At 46.7% G+C, this 21,237-nt stretch overlaps 1 protein-coding gene across 3 annotated transcripts in view; it reads right to left on the reverse strand.

The window, feature by feature from the left end:
* Window positions 1-21,237, reverse strand: part of RORA (RAR related orphan receptor A) — a 371,453-nt gene that overhangs the window by 76,898 nt on the left and 273,318 nt on the right. For 2 of the 3 annotated variants that reach the window (XM_060282632.2, XM_035132134.3), the window contains exon 1: window positions 3,945-4,179. The exons of the other annotated variant lie outside the window; for it this stretch is intronic. In XM_060282632.2, coding sequence (XP_060138615.1) covers window positions 3,945-3,975 — 31 coding nt within the window. In that variant the 5' untranslated portion in view covers window positions 3,976-4,179. Of the gene's footprint in view, window positions 1-3,944; window positions 4,180-21,237 lie in introns of those variants that run through there. 3 annotated transcript variants of the gene reach the window in all.

Raw genomic sequence — 21,237 nt, forward strand, 5'->3', positions numbered from 1 at the left:
GCACTTAGCGAGCCCAGGCAAAAGCAGCGTATCAAAGACTACATCCCGCAAAAAGCTTTTGCAGGGATCTTGACAAGTCATGCCACTGGCACCAGCATCTTTCTCCTCGCCCCATCCATAGGCGCTCCGTTTAAACCCAGTCCTCTCTCATTGTTTCCATTTTATCAAGCAAGCCTGGCCCAATATATTTCCCACGCATTAATACAGGAGCTGGCGGAGGTGAGCAAGCCAATAGAAACAAAGGGGATACATGCACAAGTGATGCTCTAGTGCAGAGGTTTTCAACCTTTTTGAGTCCACGGCTCCCTACATTCTTTCTGCGGCACCCCTGTGAGTCTCAGGAGCCCAGTTATGTCACCCGTTGCCTACAGAGATGGCAGCCTCTCACCCTTTTTCAAACACCTTCCCTTGTGGAATAGTCCCTCAGCCTCCTCTCTCCTCTCGAGAGTCCTCCAGGTAGCCGCCACAGCCACCCCTGGTCTCTGAGATGCCTCACCTCCTGGCAAACAGCACCCCCTGGCCAGCACCAGAGCCACCATTCGCCTGGGGAGCTTGTAGCCAGGGCTGCTGCAACAAACAGCTGCGGAAGCCTTTGGGAGGCAGGGATACAAGAGGGCATCAGAGGGAGGGTGGGAGGGAAGGAAAGTGCAACAGAGGCCAGTGTTTCCCGCGGCACCCCGGACCAGCATTCAAGGCATTCAAGAGTGCCCCGGCACACTGGTTGAAAATCACCACCCTAGTGCATTTCCCATTCATTTCAATGGACTTGAACAAAGTTACAGTACTTCCCAGCGGATCATGGATCATTGCTCAGACTTATGTGACTCTCTTTCTGTCTCCCTTAATAGCACCCCAAATCTGCAACCTCACTGTGGCAGGCAGGGGTGCACGGTGGGATCAGCTGTGCACTCCGTGTTACTTAAATAGCTCAAAGCTCAGAGGTTTCTGCAAGATTCCATTACTGAGCCACCCTGGCTGTACTAAGGCTGCAGCCCTAAATGCAGCTTCCGAGGAAGTCGTTCCCTACTAATTCAGTAAGGTCTGATTCCAAGTCAGCCTGCTTGGGATTGGGACGTATTTTAGGAAGTGTTTCCAAACAGTTATGAATAAATACCGGTAAATAAAATAGGTTAGCACAAGAAGCTTTAATTCAATGTATGTTAAGTGACTAAATAACAATACCAGGAGATCTTTAAAAAACATTATTGACCTTAATTTATAAATGAGAGTTGCATAAGAGCTTGTCTAATGACAAATCCTAGGCATGTTGTGTTTAGGGGGGCTTGCTACCAGATGGACTTGCCTACTGAACTCAATAGGTTTTACACCTGAGTAGACATGCAAAAGTTTGGGCTGCACTGCTAAAAAGAGACTATCATTTTTTTGTAATTTCTTGTGGCATTTTTCTTAAGATAAGATATCTTTATTGTCATTACAAGCAGGATACACATTGAGATACACTTCTTAAACTTATGCAACAAAATAAGAGTTAAAATAACTACCGTACTCTGTGCCATATTTATACTGGTTTGCATCTTGATTCCACCCTTTCCTGGAAACCAGATCCAAGGTTCTAATAATGACTGCAGTGCCTCTCTTTCGGCTGATCAAACTTCTATTACACCCAATGACAAAAAAATGTATAGGCCAAACTAGACTTTACTGGAATGTTAACAGTGTTCATTTAGTGCTTTGCTCCATAAAAAAGCAACAAATATGCCAATCTGTTTTCAGAAGAATCATCATGAAAAAACACACCACAGAGCCATCATTAAGTGCCCTAGTCAGAAAGAGAAATCCAGACTGTGTACTTTTTTCAGAGACACAATATCATGAAAATTGTATGACTTGATAATAAGGTATATGTGTGTGTTTCTATAGAATTCACTATCAAGATGGTCACATTATTTCAGTTTAGTTATTTTTTAACTATGCGAAATTGCAAAATCACTTTGTTATACTGCAGAAGAGCTAATTGAAAACATTCCACAAAAAGTTTTGCATTTCTTTCTCACACAGACAAAAATGCAAGCCTTCCACTGGTTTTCTTGAAACCAAGGCAACTGAGGACAGACACTGACTGGGATTTTAAAAACCTCTGATTTTCCATGATCCAATCAAGGAAGGTCAATCCAGTTCTTCCTTTTAGCTCCTCTTTTAAAAATGGATATGATTCGGAAAGCTGACTATTTTTGCCTGTGCTGGCTTTTCATAGCAGAATCCCAGAGACTTTGTAGAAGTCCTGCCAAATGGGATAAATCATATTTTCGAGACCAGACATGAGGAACACAGCCTGTCCCCTGTGCAACTTTAGTAAATGTTACACTGAACCTGTGCTACAGAGGAGTTGAAAATAATCTCTTCCCATTTAAGTTTGTGGGGAGAGCATAAATTGCCTTCTTGCCTTTGAATAACAGGAGATCCTGCAGAGCCACAAAGGCTGACCTTTGACAGATGTCTTGGCTGAGCTGAATTCAGAACAATAAAATATAATAAGTGTAAAGACTCTTCTCGCACTGGAAACAAAATCAACACAGCAATTGACAACAACTGATAAGCTTTATAGCTGGGGAAGGGACACTGTGGAGAACATGGTGTTAGTGCGGATTATGCCTGACTATTACCAAACAGCGCAGAAGACGGTATTTTGGATTAATGGTCTTTTGGACCGGCATGCAAAGGGTTTTGCTCACAGCTGTCGGTCACAATTTTCCTTAGCCTAACATCTCCTTTCCCAGCTTAAGGTAGTTATCCTCAAACACTTTCATTCAGACCCAGTTCAGTTTCTTGCTATCATTTTCAAGCGACAAAGATTTCCTTGCAACCCCAAAGCTTACCCACTTTCTGCCACATCCGCTGGTCCACTGAGGCTGTAGTCCTATGCCCTGTTTCCTGGGAATAAGCCCCACTGAAAACAATGGAATTCATATCCAAGTAAACATGCACAGGATTGCTGCACGGCAAAATAGATCATCTGGCCAGTTCTGGGTCCTATCAGTCATTTTCAAATCCAAACCCAGCCTCATTGTTAGGAAGTAAAATATGAGGGAAATGGAAGGTAACCACAAAACATGTAAGGCTGAGAGGAGAACTTGTAACTCTGCAGTTGGGCACATGCCTCTGGTGTATCTCTCCATCACCACCCCACGGAAATAATATGTGCTTCGAAGTTTCCCCTCAATTCAATATTCTGTCTGTTCTGGGCAAGGAGAATGTTTTTGAAGCTATGCATTCCCCTCAATATTTAACAATAGGCAATGATCACATCTAAAATAACAACCACGTTTTAAAGACTTCAAACTTTGAAGGATAAATAAGTTACAGGTCCTTCTACCTCAAGTGTCCTGCAGAGTCTATGTCTGGAAAGTTTGGGGGGGGGTCCATGTGGCATGTAAAGTCCAGCACTCTGCAGACTTCAGAGCACAACTGGGTTAGTGGCACACAAAAACACAAAAAATTAAGCAGACTCACTGCCAAGGGCAGACCGGCCCTCTCCGAGGATAGGGCACCTGCCCAGAGGTCAGCTCAAGCGGGCCCAGAGGCCCCTTCCTTCAGACGTTTCCGCCAACAGGCTTGCACCCCGAGCCAAGGGGTGTCATGTGACGATGGGATCAACTCCGGGAGGTAGATTCCGAGCGGTTACTTTACGTAATGCAAAAGAGCCCTTTCGTCCTCGCGGACCCGGAGTTGCCTCTCCCACGCCCCGTCCTGGCACCCCGGATCGCACCCCTCATGTACCCCCACCACCCAGCCACCCATAAATGGCAGGCAGAAAAAGCAGTTGCTCCCCCACCCGCAGGCACCGACCCCCGGCAGCTGCGAGAGCCTGATCGCGCTCCGAAAGCGCCTGGGCTTCCGAGAGCGCCGCTTCCCTCGCGGGTCCCACGAAACCGGAGAAAGCAGCGCCGCAGCCCGAGCGGATCAGGCGCCGCCGCGCGGCTCACCTTTCATCGCGGCGATCACCAAGCACAGCATTTGGCGGCGGCGGCGGCGGCTGCTGCGCTCTCGGGGTACGCCGTGCGCCTCCTGCGCGCTCTCGGGGCAGCGTCCGCCTCGTCAGCAGGCGCCTGCCAGCAGTCCCGACCGGCCCTCTCCGCAGCAGCAGCAGCCTCCGCCTCCTCCGGCGCGCCTCGGCCCAGCTGAGCCGCCATGTGACCGGACCGCCCCCCCCCCCCGCCCGCCAGCCAACGCGCGCCGCCCCGGCTGCTGCTGGAGGTGGGGCAGGGGGACCGGCGGGGCGGCCGCGGCTCCAGCCCGCCCGCAGCCGCAGTCGGCGGCGCCTCCTCCTCCTCCTGCTGGGGCCCGATCCGAGCCCCCCCCCCCCGGGGGGAAGCCGCCCCTGCGCTGCGGCAGAGCCTTTCAGCTGGCTCCCAGGCGGGCCTCCTCGGCACGAAGCGCCGCGGACTTCGGGGCCACGTTCTCCCGAGGCAGCGGACGCCGCGATCGCCACTGGCCTGGGCAGCAGGGCGCCGCAACCCGGGGATCCGGACGAGACTTCCCCGGCCGGGGAAGAGTTTGCAGTTTGGGGCCGCCTGCGAGGGGGCGTCTGCGCGTTTGCGCGTGTTTTCAGCTCCTTGCAATGGAAGGGAAGGCGATTTCTCGCAGCAGTCGTTTTTAATGTTTGTTTTAGAGATTTATTTATTTATTTATTTTTAAAAAAACTTCTAAAACATTCTTTTAAACGTTAACCTTCGTCTGATTGAGGTGCCCAGAACCCTAGCTGGAAGGCCAGTCAGCGGAGGTTACTTTCGGGTAAATGGGCTTAGGGTCGTCATCAGCGTTTCGGCTTACTCTGGTGTCACACAGGGTCATAGCTGCCAAGTTATCCCTTTTTTACAGGGATTTTCCCTTATGCTGAATAGGCTTCCTCGCGAGAAAAGGGAAAACTTGGCAGCTATGCACAGGGTGACAACCCTGAAGTCTCAAAGCTATTAAAAACACACAAACACACAATCAGGGGGGCGAGAAAGAGCCCTGACATTTCCCTGACATTCAATGCACGTTTGCATTGAATGTGTATGACCCCCCCTCCCACAGTCTGGGGCGCTGGCCCCAATTCAGCTTCATGACTTCTTCTGCAGGAATTAGGAAGCCATGTGGGTTGGCCGTTGAAACCATTGCTGCCAAGTTTTCCCTTTTCTCGCGAGGAAGCCTATTCAGCATAAGGGAATTTCCCTTTAAAAAAAGGGGAGAACTTGGCAGCTATGAAACTTGCTTCAGCACTGGTGACAGTCCTCCATGTCATTTTCTGTTGCAGCCTAGTCTGTCATATATGATCTCCTCTACAGTACTTGAGATTCCTCCTGCATTGCAGGGGCTTGGGCTTGATGACTCTCGAGGTGTCTTGCAACCCTACAATTCTATGAGGGTAGGTGCCTTGTCTAGGGGGTGCAAGGTAGGCCAAGTGGCATACACAGCTCTTTCCTCCAGCAGAAGGAGGCAGTTGGGGCATAGGAAGAACAACCAGGGGTTCTCTTGCCCCCACCACCCATTACCCCCTTTCCTTCAGCTTCTTGTATCATCTCCCCTGTGGAGAATTTTAGACTCTGGACAGGGACTTGGGCAAAGCTCATGGATGACCCTGTGAAAAGATGTCAACAGCACGTGGTCGGCTTAGGCCACTCAGGCCTTGTTTTCAGCATCAAGGCTCAGCTCCAAAATGGGTGAGGAGGAACAACACTTGGTGAGAAAAGGTGGGACTTCCTAGCACCCGCTACAATCTTTGGAGGCCACCTGCTTCTTAACCATCTCCTTTACCTAGTCAGTGCTTTCAGCCCACAGGCCCAGCTCAAGTCTGTGATAAACAAAACAGTGGACAGCCATATGTACCAATATCCAGGGGTTTGCCTAGGGACTGGGCTGGTTGGCTTTCACCAAGGGTGCAAGCCTGGGCTGGGGGCAAAAATTGCACCTCTCCGCTCTGGCTTGCAGTGGCTAGGAATCCACCTGCCTGCCATGCACTCACTCCCCAGGCTGCTCCTCCACTGCTCTGGGCAGCCAACATCACCATGCCAAGGGCACAGGGAGCCTAGGCATGTCTCTGACCACATCAGCCCATCCATACGCACCATTGGCATGTGAGCAATGCAGGCACTTGGACCCCCAGTTGCATTTGCAAATGGCTTCATGGAAGCCACACCCTTCAACACATACGCCCTGCTTCCTGGTCCACAGATACAGGTGCTGTGTAGTGGGTCGGAGTCATTATCGCCAGTATCCTAGAGCCATCCAATCAGCTTTTTAGCTGCTGCAAAGAAGTCTTCTCACCCTTTGTGCTGATTGGAGCCAGTCAGTCCATCAGTCACAGAGGATCGGCTCCAAGGGTCACACTGCAGATGGCACATGAGGAAAACACCAAGGAGGAGTTGTTCTACATGTGCCAAAGCTAAGCATTCAAGAACACTGAAAATGCAAGGGGTGCTTCTGTTTCAAGAGAATGTTCCTCAAGTTGTTACTTGAAAGGCAACACATGAAGATCTGCATTGATTGTTATAATGCATTCCTAATTATTATTATTGTATAGCTGCAAGATTATTGAATAATCTTACAAGGTGTGTGGCTGTGACTACGATGAAGAGACCTTCCACTTCTGATTCTGCCGCTATGCTGTTGGAATGTGACTAGGCTAACATGTGGTCTTCCCACACAGAGCTTGGAACAGAGCGCAGTGTTGCAGGGTGAAGGGGTGTGCAGAGGGTGCCTGTCTCTTGTCCTCTGCACTTACAAAACTGAGTATTGTGTCTCTGCTGTGTTGTTACATGTTGTTTGTCTATTATATGTTGAGTGGGAAAGAGTACATGGATGTGTCATTATGTTTGTGGCATGTACAGTCATACCTCGGGTTAAGTACGCTTCAGGTTGAGTACTTTCAGGTTAAGTACTCCGTGGAACAGGAAGTGTTTACTTCCGGGTTCTGCTGCGCGTGCATGCGCAGAAGCGATCTGCACGCTTCACGCATGCGCAGAAGCAATCTTCGCACATGCGCAGAAACGCTCTATTGGCACTTCGCGCACACACGCTATTGCCGCTCGGGTTAAGTACTTTTTGGGGTGCGAATAGCACCCCAGAACCAATTAAGTACTTAACCCGAGGTAAATGTTAATTTTTTCCATCTACAATATTGTCTTATTTATTTTATAGTACAGTACATTGATTATTGCCTTCATTTTATGGATCAATGGTCTCGGTAGACAGTAAAATTCATCCAGTAGCACCTTAGAGACCAACCAAGTTTGTCATAGGTATGAGCTTTCGTGTGCATGCACACTTCTTCAGATACACACGAAAGCTCATACCTATGACAAACTTGGTTGGTTTCTAAGGTGCTACTGGAAGGATTTTTTATTTTTATTTTGACTGCATCAGACCAACACAGCTACCTACCTGTAACTAGTAAAATTCATGTTAAATTGCTGTTTTAGGGGGTGTTTTTCATCGTCTGGAACGGATTAATCCACTTTCCATTACTTTCAATGGGAAAGTTTGCTTCAGGTTAAGTACACTTCAGGTTAAGTAAGGACTTTCGGAACCGATTAAGTCAGGCATCCCCAAACTGCGGCCCACCAGATGTTTTGGCCTATAACTCCCATGATCCCTAGCTAACAGGACCAGTGGTCGGGGAAGATGGGAATTGTAGTGCAAAACATCTGGAGGGCCGAAGTTTGGGGATGCCTGAATTAAGTACTTAACCTGAGGTACCACTGTATATCTAAGAGCGGATAAGTGCAGGCCCATCTGTTTCCCGTGGCTGCATATGAAGGGCCTACAGCATCTGGAACCATTCCTACTTGTACTTGCAAGCTGTTTAAGAAAAAGGGTGTCTCTGAGAATGGCACTCGTGCAAGCACAGCTCTTGCATCTGGGAACAGGAAGCAGGGCCTCCATGCTGAAGGGCATGTCTTCCACAAAGGATCGGCAAGCCTTTTGCAGAATCCATTTTTTTTCATATTTGGTTATTGTGTTTAGTTGCATTTTGCTGGCCTTGTGGGAGACGAAAGCAGTAATTATTACATTTAAACCGAATGAACTGCAGATGTTCTGGTCTCGGAAACTGTATTTTACTTTTGGCAAGTGCTTACATAACGGAGAAAGAATGAAAAGCAGGAGGGGAAAAGAAAAGGAGCAAAAAGCTCTCTGTCTGGTTACCTTGTGAGCTGCCTCCCTCAGGAAAATCCACATTTTTCTTCTCTTAAATATGAAGGAGACAACAGAGCAAAGGTTTAAAGGCATTTCTTGTGGCGACAGATGTGCACAGGATTTTACCAGTTCTGCGAAGGGGAGTGCCATCTCTTAGATGGATTATAGATATCTACCGTATATATTTTGGAAAGTGTTTGACTGTCTTTCTGCTTGTTATTGATACATTTGGACACCTCTTAAGATATTGCTACCAAATCTGTCATGATAGTTCCTGACAGTGAGGAGGAGAATATGATATGCAAATGTTATGCAATCCAAATAAGTCAAAATCAGTGCCATTTGGATAGATTTGGTGTGCCATTCAAAGTGTCATCCAGCTGTAGCTAAACATAGATGAAAACTTGCTTCTTGATCTCAGGAGCCACTATGCCAAATTTGATGACAACATCTTAAGAAGTTCCCAATCAGTGTTGCTTTGACCGGTTTGGTCTGCTAGCTTGATTCAATGGTATCCAAACATTGAGCAAAACCTGCTCCTCGTTCTCATGAACCATCATGCCAGTTTGGCTCTGTTGTATTAAGAGGTGTTCCAGTGCAAATCACTTTCCAAAATACAGTATATAGCAAAATAATATTAAAAACGAGTTTAAGATATTACTGTTCTTTGCATTATTTATTGTAAGGACTAAGTGCACCACTGAAAAAGAAAAGATGACCAACTGAAAAACAAGGAAGTGTATAATCTGAAGCCCTGACTGAAACATATTGGGCAGGAATCTTGAAGTTTGCCTAGTAGGAATCTAGCTGTGTTTTATCTCTTTTGTGATGTTTCCTTTTCCTTCTCTTTAATTGGTTTGAAGTGTTGTGTGGTTAAGAGGTGAGAGACTGAGGTGAGCAGGTCAAATCTGGGAGGATCCCACTCTCTGCGGAGGTGGCTTTCTCTAAAGAATTAAAATAGAATTCTTTAGAGATGCATCCAAATCAAAAAGCTATTAATATCTGCCTGGGGGTGAGGGGAGTGTATTAGGAAGACCATTATCTTCTGCTTCTCTGGTAATGGGAAGAGAGAGACTCTCACAAGATGAACCCGCAGAGCACCAGAATGATCAACTGCCATGACTTTTATGTGGCTCAGTGACACTATCAGCCCACAAAAACTGATATATTTTTTAAAGCAAAATCATGAAGGGTCAGCCATAAGAAAGGAAGGGCTGCATGTCAAAGACAAAGACCTATATATGAAAACACACTATTGCTTCTTCTGCAGTGCCAAGCAGTGCTATTTTTCTAGAAAGAGGTTGCTGGAACTTACCATGAACGCCTCTCTTGTTTTCTTAGAATGGCGATGGTGCCCACCTGAGAGGTGCCAGAACTGAATTCTGGCGAGTTCCAGAAAAAAAGAACACCTTGGCAAAGACTATAATTCAATTAATGCTTTCTATGCAGAAGGACACAAGCAACATCCCTAGTAGCATCTTCGGGTAAAAGGATATCAGGCAGCAGAAGTGTTGAGGAAGGGACATCTGCCCTATATTTTGAGAGCGTTTCCATTATTTTCTTTGTTTCATAAAATGTATGAAATGCCCCCCGGATGATGCACTACCAGCTCCCATGATTGCCTCCCTTGTTTTCTTTCAATGACAATGCCACTTTTACCCAAAAGGTGCCAGAACTGAGCTCCAGTGAGTTCCAGATGAAAAAATGCCCTGGTGCTAAGTAATGATCATAACATATTTCCATAAGCGCTATATTCAGATATATAGCTATTTCCCCACCTCCAGCTCACCCCACATCATTCCAATGGTCTCTTTTGTTTTCCAGGCCTGCATTTATTCCTTTAAGAATTCATCCAGACCTCCCTTTGTGCCACATTTACAGGCACCAGTCTGTGCTTAAAAGCACCATGTCCAAGACCTTTTTTTTTTTTTTGCACCGGAGATCTCCCCCACAAAAACCTGCTCTTTACTGCTGAATCAGAGCAAATGGCAACCCATGGAAAACACAAAATGCCATTTGTTCCAATTCAGCTTTAAAGACTTCAGGGCGAAAGGTAAGTGTGGGTGAGCCCTAAATCAGGGAAGGGGAATCTGGTGACCCTCCCAATGTTGGGCTATAACTCTCACTGTCCCTGACCATTGGTTGTGCTGCCTGGGTCTGTTGAGAGTTGTAGCCCAAGAACATCAAGAGAGCCCCAGTGGAAAGCTGATCTAAGCACCTGTAAGATACCATGCAGTGTACAAGGAAGCCCAATAGGGGCAGTGAGTGGTCTGTGTTTGCTTAGTGGGTTAGAAAATTCCACCCTGGAAAATGGATTAGATTATCATCTGTCCAGGACTGCAGAAATAATATGAAGGGTCAATTTGCAGTTAAAAGGGTTGGGGGGGGCATAATGTATGTGGACACAATGCCTAATGTCTCTACCACTATGAGTCTATGGTTGCTTTGCACTAACTCAGCAACGCAGTACCCTGACATTGAGATGCACCAAGATTCAGAAGGGGTGGGGGTGGGGAGACTGGCTTCATGTATTTTAATGCAGGGTTAGCTCACCCTCCGCATCTCCTTATGACATGGTGAGTCATCTCAGGCCATTGGTTTGAGCAGTGTCACAGCCCATTAAGTCGCCTCTGATTGTCAGATGTTTAACCTTAAGGTACATAGCCTTGAATTATTATTGATCGGTATTTGTTTCCAGCCTGGATGAAGAGAAAATGGTAATCAGGGGTGACATCTGATGCAGTGGGCTGTTTGTGGCAATCAGTCTCCAACAGATGCAAATGCATACACACCCCAGACGTACAGTATATCTAAAGAAGATGCTGCCACCAGCATTTTAAGTGGACAATATGGTGCCTGCGGGCATATGGCTGTCAAGCCTCTGCTTAAAGACCTCCAAAGAAGGAGACTCCACCACACCCCTTGGCAGCAAATTCCACTGTCGAACAGCTCTTACTGTCAGGAAGTTCTTCCTAATGTTTAGGTGGAATCTTCTTTCTTGTAGTTTGAATCCATTGCTCCGTGTCCGCTTCTCTGGAGCAGCAGAAAACAACCTTTTTCCCTCCTCTATATGACATCCTTTTATATATTTGAACATGGCTATCATATCACCCCTTAACCTTTTCTTCTCCAGGCTAAACATACCCAGCTCCCTAATGCCTCATAAGGCATCGTTTCCAGGCCTTTGTCCATTTTCATTGCCCTCTTCTGGACACGTTCCAGCTTGTCAGTATCCTTCTTGAACTGTGGTGCCCAGAACTGGACACAGTACTCCAGGTGAGGTCTGACCAGAGCAGAATACAGTGGTACCATTATTTCCCTTGATCTAGATGCTATACTCCTATTGATGCAGCCCAGAATTGCATTGGCTTCCCCCCCCCCTGCCATGGACAACACTCTTAAAGCACCAGTGAAGTAACATAAGTAAACTAACTGCCTTGGTCAGAACCATTTTAAATAAAAGCACACATTCTACTCATGTAAAAACACACCGATTCCCGGACTGTCTGTGGGCCGGATTGAGAAGGTGATTGGGCTGCATCTGGCCCCCGGGCCTTAGGTTGCCTACCCCTGCCCTACAGCAACCACCCCCAACCCAGTGCCCTCCAGATGTGTTGACCTTCAGCTCCCATTAGGCCCAGCTAATGGGTCAGAGATGATGCAAATGGTAGCCCAAAACATCTGGAGCAGCTCCAGGTTGGGGAAGCCGGCCCTATGCCATAGAAGTTGCTTCAGCACAGCACATAAACTAGGTAAGATTAAGGAGTGTGGATGTGAAAGAGACCTTAATCACTTCTTCTTGCTTGATTAGAATTTTTTTTTAAAAAAATAAATGTGGCTGGAAACTCATTAGCATCCCCTTTCTATTATTGGCAAGAATCCTTCAAGGATGTGTCATGCAGACACTTCGTTCTTGATTATTTCAGCTCAGCCCCAAATCACTGTTGACAGGGCTACTCAAAGGCTTGTCAGGGAATAGAGAAACATTATGACATTCTTTCTCCACATCACCTTCCATGCCATGAAATATAAGGGTCAGGTCACAATGGATAAGGAGCCATGGGAGATGCTCCCGTATAACGAAGAACTTATCTTGAGCAGATATGCTCTGCGGGGCTTAGGCTGAAGGCTGCCTGCCTCTCTCTCTTGCCCCCCCCAAACCCCTTCACCAGCACCACTGGGGTAGGGAGGTAACTTTTAGCAAAGCATGAACTTGGATTCACAATTCAGAAACCCTGCTGGCAACTGGCATCAAGGGAATTGATAGCATCTGGAAAGGGGAACACTTTGGTTTTTATGGGCTCAGGGACCAATCAGCTGCTCATGGTCACCTGGTGAACTGGTCCAGGAGCTACTACCACTGCATAGATGCTGAAGCTAAGCATTCAAAGACTGGATGGGTAAACTGGGATGGTAGATGAGTGGACGCCTCATGTAAGAAAGGAAAATAAGTGTCGTATTCCATTGTGCATTAAATTTATTATCTACCAGGTGGCCCTGCAACACGTTGCTGTGGGTCATCCGTGTGATTTCCCCCACTCAGTGCTGATCCATGACGTATCCCACCCCCTCCTTCCCCCACCCCCGGCTTATCCCTGTGATTCCCCCCATGACGTATCACACCCCCTCTTCACCCCACCCCCCGGATCATCCCTGTGGCTGGTCCCACTGTGTCCTGACCTATTCCATCCCCTTCTCCTCCCAACACCCACCCAGGCAAATCAGTACCTCCATTCAGCCTACTCTGTAAAGGCTTCGACCTAGTATGTAAACGGGAGCCAAGGTGCTGTTGAGAGGGAAGGTTTTATAGGTGCAGTACCAGTGTAGCTGCCGCTAGAGGGCGCTGGTTTGCAACCTGGTTCTTTTCCCAGCATGCATTTTCGTCTGAGTGGTGTGTTTTGAAACATGGGATTTTGGGGGTTTTACCAGGCGGAGGTGTGACATCTGTCTTAGCAAACTTTCCTATAGCCTTCAGACGTTCGCATGTGATGATATGTCAAAATTTGACCTCAATCGGTCAAGCAGTTTTGGTGAAAAGTGGAAACACACCCACATGCCCAGTTTACATTTATATATATATGTAGATCTGCTGAAGTCCATCCTGCTTTCTTGACCTTTTCATAGCTTATTTTGGGTGGTGGAGTGGTTATTCTGAAATACAAACCAATAAAATCATCACTAAGCAGCAAAATCCTTTGCTGAACAATGAAAGTTTTTATTTGGTTTTATCTGTTCTTGGGGTTTTCTGTCCCCCTCTAATATTTTAATTCTTCTTATTGTGACTTGCTCTGAGGCCCTCTAGATGACGAGAGGGAAATAAATAAATGGTTAATTGATACATTTCTTGAATGTATAACAACACAAAAGCTGCAACTCTTTACTTAGGAGTATACCTAATTAAAATCAATGTGAACTACTTCTGAGCAGACATGGATAGAATTGTGCCATTAGCAACTTTCTGGACCTCCCTCCCTGTTCCCTCCCTGTACATGAGTGGGTGCGAAGGAATGCGCCAGCCTAGCCCCCCCCCTCCTCCCAGTCACACTTCCTGGTTGCCATGAGGCCTAAGGAGGGGTCATGCAGCAGGTGGATGGACTCTGAGGAGGAGTGGGAGGAGCTTGGATAAATAGATATGGACTCTATTTATACCCTGGGGAGGGTTCCCAGCAAGGTGAGAGTTGCAGATTCTGAACCCCAAGAGATGTTTGATCCCAGGGGGTGTCTTAGAGGCTTAGGGGGTGCTGATCCATCCTCCGAAGAAGACTCAGGCAAACTCTCAGAGGTGCTTCCTGTCACCTCCCTTCCAGAACTGCTCCCCAGAAAACAGATGGACCTGCAACCCACATTAGATTCTATCCTCGCACAGTTAACTCTACAGGCAGAGAATTTGTGCAGCTTCAGTCACCTATGGTGCAAAAAGCTCCTTTGTTTGCTCTTGGTGGAAAGGTGGGTTTTTGATATGCATGGTTATAGTCTGAGCAGCAGAAAAGACAAAGGATTTGTGGACAGAGTTCATGACATTGAATAATTCCTGGGAATCTGGATGTGTTACATAACCAAATGAGGTGGCTGATGAATCTCCCTGAAGGGCGTGTGTCTGCCCTCCAAAGTCACTCTCCAATTATGTGGGTGTGGCTGTGTTATTAAGATTGATGTCCACCATCCAAACAATAAATATGCCTGCCTCCTGCTGTTTAGGATTGATGCTTAGGGTGGCCAAGGGCTAAACACTACCTTCAAGAGGAGTGATGCATTTGCAAATCATGATATCATAAGCTACAAGGAAGGTGACAGGAAGAAGGTCCCTGTTTCTCTTTGGCATCTCTTCTGGGAACCCACCTGTACATCCAACAGCTCTTGTGCTGCTCCCTGAGATTTCTGAGGGATTTCAGTCCTTCTGAGATTTCAGTAAACCATCTAGGCATTCTCTTTGTCAAAGAAGAACTTCCATTCCCATTGAAAATATGCTGGAGGACTACGTACCATGATGTGCAAGTAACATTCCCTTCCCCAGCCTGCAAGGCCCTCAAAAAAGAGGGGGGGGGTTAGTGACTCAGTATGTGGTTTGTGCTTAACCACTATTACTTCCTTCATTTACCATCAGCGGTTCTCAATTGGGGGGGGGGCAACCGCTCCCTTGGTTCCATAAACTCATGCTCAGTGCCCCCATCCTACTCTATTAAATGCATTATAGAATAGGGGTTTGCATGATACACTAAGGCAGGCATGTCCAACAGGTAGATCGTGATCTACCAGTAGATCACTGGACGTCTGTGGTAGAGCACTAGTGGATCAGTGGCTCCCCCCCCAAAGAAGCTAAAAAACTTTGGCTCCCCTAAAAAAACTCAACACCTTTGTCCTGCACCCCTAAAATGACCTGAACCACCAAAAACAGGGCTTTCCTTCCTAAAAATAAAAAGCTCAGGCGCTTTCCTCCTTCCTAAAGAAGCTCAAGAACTTTTACGTGAACCCCCAAAATCAGGGCTTTCCTACCTTAAAAAACCCTCAACAACTTTGACCTGAACCCCCCAAAAGGGGGTAGATCACTGCCAGTTTTTAACTCTGTGAGTAGATCGCAGTCTCTTGGGAGTTGGCCACCCCTGCACTAAGGAATATAAGAGCACAAAAAATTTGAAACTGACAGTTGTAACATGGATTCAAAATCCAATCAAAACTATTTAGTTTAATTAATTCATGAGAATTGATTTACTTGATCCAGTGATACCAGCTTTTCAAAGTCTGAAAATCATTTACCTCCAGCATCCCCTGGCCACCCCTCTTAGCACTCTTTGCCTCTTAGCACTCCCCTAGGTAATCCCACAGCACCCCAGGGAGTGGTATCACCCACTTTAGACTCTGATTTATACCCTGATTTTCCTCTAAAGAAGCTTGAGGTGGCAAAAATACTTCCCCTCCTGCCCATTTTACCCTCACAAGAACCCTGTGAAAGAGGCTGGACTGAGGAAGAGAGGAACTGGAAAACCCAGAACAGAACCCTGATGAATTCCCCCAGAACTCATTGCTGTCTACTTATTCATGTTAAACTTCACGAAGATAGACGTCCCTGTAGCTCTCATGCCCACACCTAAGTGATGCCTAGTTTCAAGAGGAGCAGAGCTGGAGAAAACAGGTTGTCCCATCTGGTTCACGAAAACACCCATTATGTCAGGTCTTAAGAGGAGCATTTCAAAGAGTCATACATACACCATCTATGCAAACTTTTATTGGAGCATCACCTTCCTTTAAATCCATAGGCCTGGTTTGCTTTCCCACATCCACACCATTAGCAGAAGGGTAACAAACAACCTCCATTAAATTTTGGTACCTTTTTGCGCCGTTCTCCCAAGGAGCTCAGAGTGATTCTGGGCTGCATCAATAGGAGTATAGCATCTATATCAAGGGAAGTAATAGTACCACTGTATTCTGCTCTGGTCAGACCTCAACTGGACTACTGTGTCCAGTTCTGGGCACCACAGTTCAAGAAGGATACTGACAAGCTGGAACGTGTCCAGAAGAGGGCAACCAAAATGGTCAAAGGCCTGGAAACTATGCCTTATGAGGAATGGCTTAGGGAGCTGGGTATGTTTAGCCTGGAGAAGAGACGGTTAAGGGGTGATATGATAGCCATGTTCAAATATATAAAAGGATGTCATTTAGAGGAGGGAGAAAGGTTGTTTTCTGCTGCTCCAGAGAAGCGGAAACGGAGCAATGGATTCAAACTACAAGAAAGAAGATTCCACCTAAACATTAGGAAGAACTTCCTGACAGTAAGAGCTATTCGGCAGTGGAATTTGCTACCAAGGAGTGTGGTGGAGTCTCCTTCTTTGGAGGTCTTTAAGCAGAGGCTTGACAGGCATTTGTCAGGAATGCTTTGATGGTGTTTCCTGCTTGGCAGGGGGTTGGACTGGATGGCCCTTGTGGTCTCTTCCAACTCTATGATTCTATGATGGCTGATGGGGCTTAAACTTACAGGGTGGGGGGAGGGGAGGAGGCAGAGATAGTCTCTGGCCAGTAAGAGAAGTTCTTATAGCTCAGGGATGGGTAACTTCAGCCCCAGGGTCCAATGGGGCTCTCTATAGCTCTCCACCTGGCCCTTGGGACCAGGTCACCCACCCACCTGAGTCACACATCTCTCCAGCTCTGTTTTGCACGCTCCTTGGGTGAGTGCAGAGAGGGATGTGTGAGCCTCCCCCCCCCCCCGGCTCCATGACAGGCAGACTTAATTTGCTATACTGAAAGCTAGTGTTTCATTGCTTCCTGTTTGTGGTCCACTTCTATGCGTTGTATAAACTTGTGGCTTCTACGAGGGCTGTCCTGGTAAATTTCCTTGCCCACTCCCCAGCTTCCTCCCACCCTGAAAGCTGATTATCTTTGCCTGGGTCTACCCATTAGGTAAAGGTAAAGGTACCCCTGACCGTTAGGTAGTCGCGGACGACTCTGGGGTTGTGGCGCTCATCTCGCTCTATAGGCCGAGGGAGCCGGTGTACAGCTTCCAGATCATGTGGCCAGCATGACTAAGCCGCTTCTGGTGAACCAGAGCAGGGCACGGAAACGGAGTTTACCTTCCCACTGGAGCGGTACCTATCTATCTACTTGCACTTTGATGTGCTTTCGAACTGCTAGGTGGGCAGGAGCTGGGACTGAACAATGGGAGCTCACCCCGTTGCGGGGATTCGAACCGCTGACCTTCTGATTGGCAAGCCCTAGGCTCTGTGGTTTAGACCACAGCGCCACCCGCTTCCCGCTGCACCCATTACACCCATAGCTGTCAATTTTCGGATTTGAAAATAAGGGATCAGCAGCAGCCTCACCTGTCCCGGGGACAGTCTACGTATATCTAACAATCCAGGATAGCAGTGGGAAACGACGCTGGAATAAGGGAATTTCCAGCAAAAAAAGGGAAGGCTGACAGCTGTGGCTTGGAATAAGGGAGTTTCCCGCAAAAAAAAAGGGAGGGTTGACAGCTATGATTACACCTTTCATTTGATGTTGCCATGGCAGCCATTCACAGCACTGAAGAGGCAAGCAGCACTTCAGCTCAAGTTTTAAAATGTGACTTGGCTCTTTGGCCCATAATGGGAACGTTAAGGAAGCCTTTGGCTCTTTAGCATCTTCATGGCCAAATGGGGCAACTGGCTGCACTCAGATGATAGTTTAAGATTGCCTTGTTTTGATCAGTTCATTGCAGTTTTATTGTTTTTTCACTAGCCATAATAAGAATTAGAGAAAACAGTCATATAGCACAACAGTGATGGAAAAAAGGCTGCAATATCCCTTTGCCTGCTTGCTCAAGAGATCTGCCTTACACCACATTATATCCTCGCAAGTCAAATTGGCTCAAGCAAGCGAGCCATGCCACAAGGGAATCATAGAATCATAGAGTTGGAAGGGACCCCAAGGGTCATCAAGTCCAACCCACTGCAATGCAGGAGTCTCAGCTAAAGCATCCATGACAGGCAAACAAAACAAAACGAAGCACTTGCTCACCTTTGTCCCATTGAAATCAATGGGGCTCCAATGTGCTTGGCTTTGATTGGAGCATGCCCATACATAACCCCAGTAAAATCAAGGCCACCTGCAATTGTCACCTGTTTCATAGGCAGGGAGAGAATGATGCAGAAATGCATTCAGTGGGGGAATTTGCTCCTTTAAGAAACCCCAAACCAATGAAAAATATAGACCGTCATGGATACTTTCAGCTGTTGAATCACCTGGGGGCAGCTCTTGCAGGAAAAAGTAATAATAATAATAATAATAATAATAATAATAATAATAATAATAATAATGTATTTGTACCCCGCCCATCCGGCTGGGTTTCCCCAGCCACTCTGGGTGGCTTCCAACAGAGATTAAAATACATTAAAATGTCACACATTAAAAACTTCCCTAAACAGGGCTGCCTTCAGATGTTTTCTAAATGTCAGGTAGTTGTTTATCTCTTTGACATCTGATGGGAGAGCATTCCACAGGGTGGGCGCCACTACCGAGAAGACCCTCTGCCTGGTTCCCTGCCTGGTTCTAATGCATATGATGCCACCATGTACCATTATCATATCTGCAAACAACACCCTCAAATTTCTCTTTTCCATATAAAAACCACTTCCTTTTATTATTTGATTTTGCAGAGGCTGTCCCCAAATACCACGAAGCAGCAGCCCTTTCAGAGTGTGGTGTCTGCAAACCACAATGTACCATGACAGTTGCCGGGTCAGGGTGAGGTGGGGGCAGGGAGACCCTCCCTCAAATGCCAGTTTAAAATGAATGTTGCCCAGTGCCAGAGTTGTTGCTGCTGCCATCAAACACAGCACCGAGAAGAGATTTTTTAAAGCTGCTGAAATACATTTACAAATCAGTGACACACAGAGAGAAGAGGTGGATGCTGTCAAAACAGTTTGTTTACAGCCCAAGAGAGAACAGAAGGAAGCAGGAAGTACTGCAACATACTTTAAAACGCACACAAATGCACACACACCCTTTTTGACACGAACATTTTTGAAAAAAATGTGGTTTCCTTTTGGCGCTAGAAAGAAGCTGCCGACAGCAGAAATGAAGGATTATATATTATTTAAATAAAAAAATGAAAAAATGCTTCCACGGCTCAGGGAGGATTACAAACAAATTTTAAAATCAATGTAATTATTCCTCAACACCCTCCTGATAATGAGTGTGAATGTGGGGGGGGGGGAAGTGAAGTGACGACCCCTGGCAAAAGCTGCCTACCCCACCCTTGTGACTGCCTTTTAACTGGCAACCAGCGTCACAGGGTTAGGTGCTCTCTGAAATATGCAGTTCCCCAGCCACTGAGGGCTTTAAAAGTAAAAAAGAAAAAAAGACATCTAGGATTTGGCCCAAAACCCACCAGAAAAGAAATGGGCATGCTTCACAGACTATTGGAATGGGCAATATGGAAATATAAGGCTTGGTAGAAATTTGACTATGTAAGCTTTGAAAACTGCAGCTTAGATAACTTGTTATTCCATGCATGGGGTAGTTTTGTATCGAATAGAAAGGACCAGGAGGAACCTCCCAGCCTGCCAGGGCAACCACCTTCCCACCAGTCCAAGACCAAATGACACATCCCCCACTTGTTCAGCTCTTGGGTATTTTCTTATTAATTGTGCGTGTAGCTACTGGCAGAGGAAGGGGCGTGCGGTGGGGGCAGTCTACCCTGGGTGTCATCCCTGAGAGGGGTGACATCGCCCCCGCCCCCTGGGATGCTTGCTGCAGGCGGTACCCCCCAGGGATGCTCGCCCCGCCCCGGGTGCATCGCTCCAGGTGCCAGAGCAGCAAGCTCCGCCTCTGCCTGTAGCCCATTACACGGATTGTGTGCATGATTTTCCCTTGTTTTATAAGATGATGCATCTGCATGTGTTTATCTGACCACAATTACTCACATGCCCATTTCCCTTTGAACAGGCATTGTGTAGGCCACCTCTGCCAGCTTTCTGAACGAAGATTAACTGTTTGTACTATTTGTTTAGCGCTTGAGTTGAAGAGTTGAATAAACAGGTTGACTACTCCCAGTCTTATTGCTGCAAGCAGTCACCCAAGTCACCTCCCACAAAATCAAGCCCTCCTTCCCAAAGTGGTCTACAACTTCCCAATCGCCTTAAGGATCACACTACAGATAGCATACTACAAGGGTATTAGAGTTAATTTGTTAATTTCAAAATAAAAGAAATTCAGCTGCTGCAGATGGAGCTTGCTGTCTTGTAATTTTCCTTAAAACGCTCAACTCAGACAAAAAGAGGCATGATTCTGAACTTACTAGGTGCTACAAAAATGGAGCTAACGAGACATTGGAAACTGTGTGTAGTTCCAAATTCTGCGGAATGTGTGGAAAATCTCAATGATGGTGAAGAAATGGAAAAAATTGGCAACATAGAGACCTCCCTGATGTTAGGATTATATAAGTAACTACTTGGTTGGAGAATTTCCATTTGGGTTACATTTTGAGACCCCAGCTACCTATAAATTTAAAACTGGTTCTGAGATTTCTATGGCAGTTGTCCATTGAGGTCTTTTTCAGGAAACGGCAGGGACTCAAGACCTGGCTTACACTCACTGCCCCTTTAGTCAAACTGCCGTTTCCCAAACTGGCGCTCTCCGTATGTTTTGCACTGTAAGTTCCATTTTGGCTGGAGGTGATGGGAGTTGTGCTCCAAAACATCAAGAGGGAACCTAGTTGGGGAAGGCTAAGGCAAACACACTCACTTCCAGAGGCAGGTGTTCAACTGAGGGGTGATCCTAAAGAACATCTGAAGGATGTCTATTTGAAAAGGAGAAGCTTTGTATGGGATTTTATGGTAGTCTCCAAGTTTGCCTGGCCCCTTCCTGATAGCAGGGAGAGGGCCTGAATCTCCAGGTCAGAAAGTGTGCTTTTTTAAAAAAAGTGATGATGATGATGATGATGATGATGATGAGGATGATGCATGCAGCTTGCAAGTTTCAGCTTGGCAGAAGCTAGCTGCAATTATACCATCAACTCTCTGGGGCAGCCAACTCTCCTCTGCTCCCTTCTTCCCTCTCCCAATTAACCTCTGTCTCCAGGGTTGAATAGTGGGAGGGAGCACAGATGAAGAATCATCAGGGGCTACCCCT

Source organism: Zootoca vivipara, chromosome 13 (assembly GCF_965207765.1).
Source record: "Zootoca vivipara chromosome 13, rZooViv2.hap1.1, whole genome shotgun sequence".
NCBI classification, from domain to species: Eukaryota; Metazoa; Chordata; class Lepidosauria; order Squamata; family Lacertidae; genus Zootoca; species Zootoca vivipara.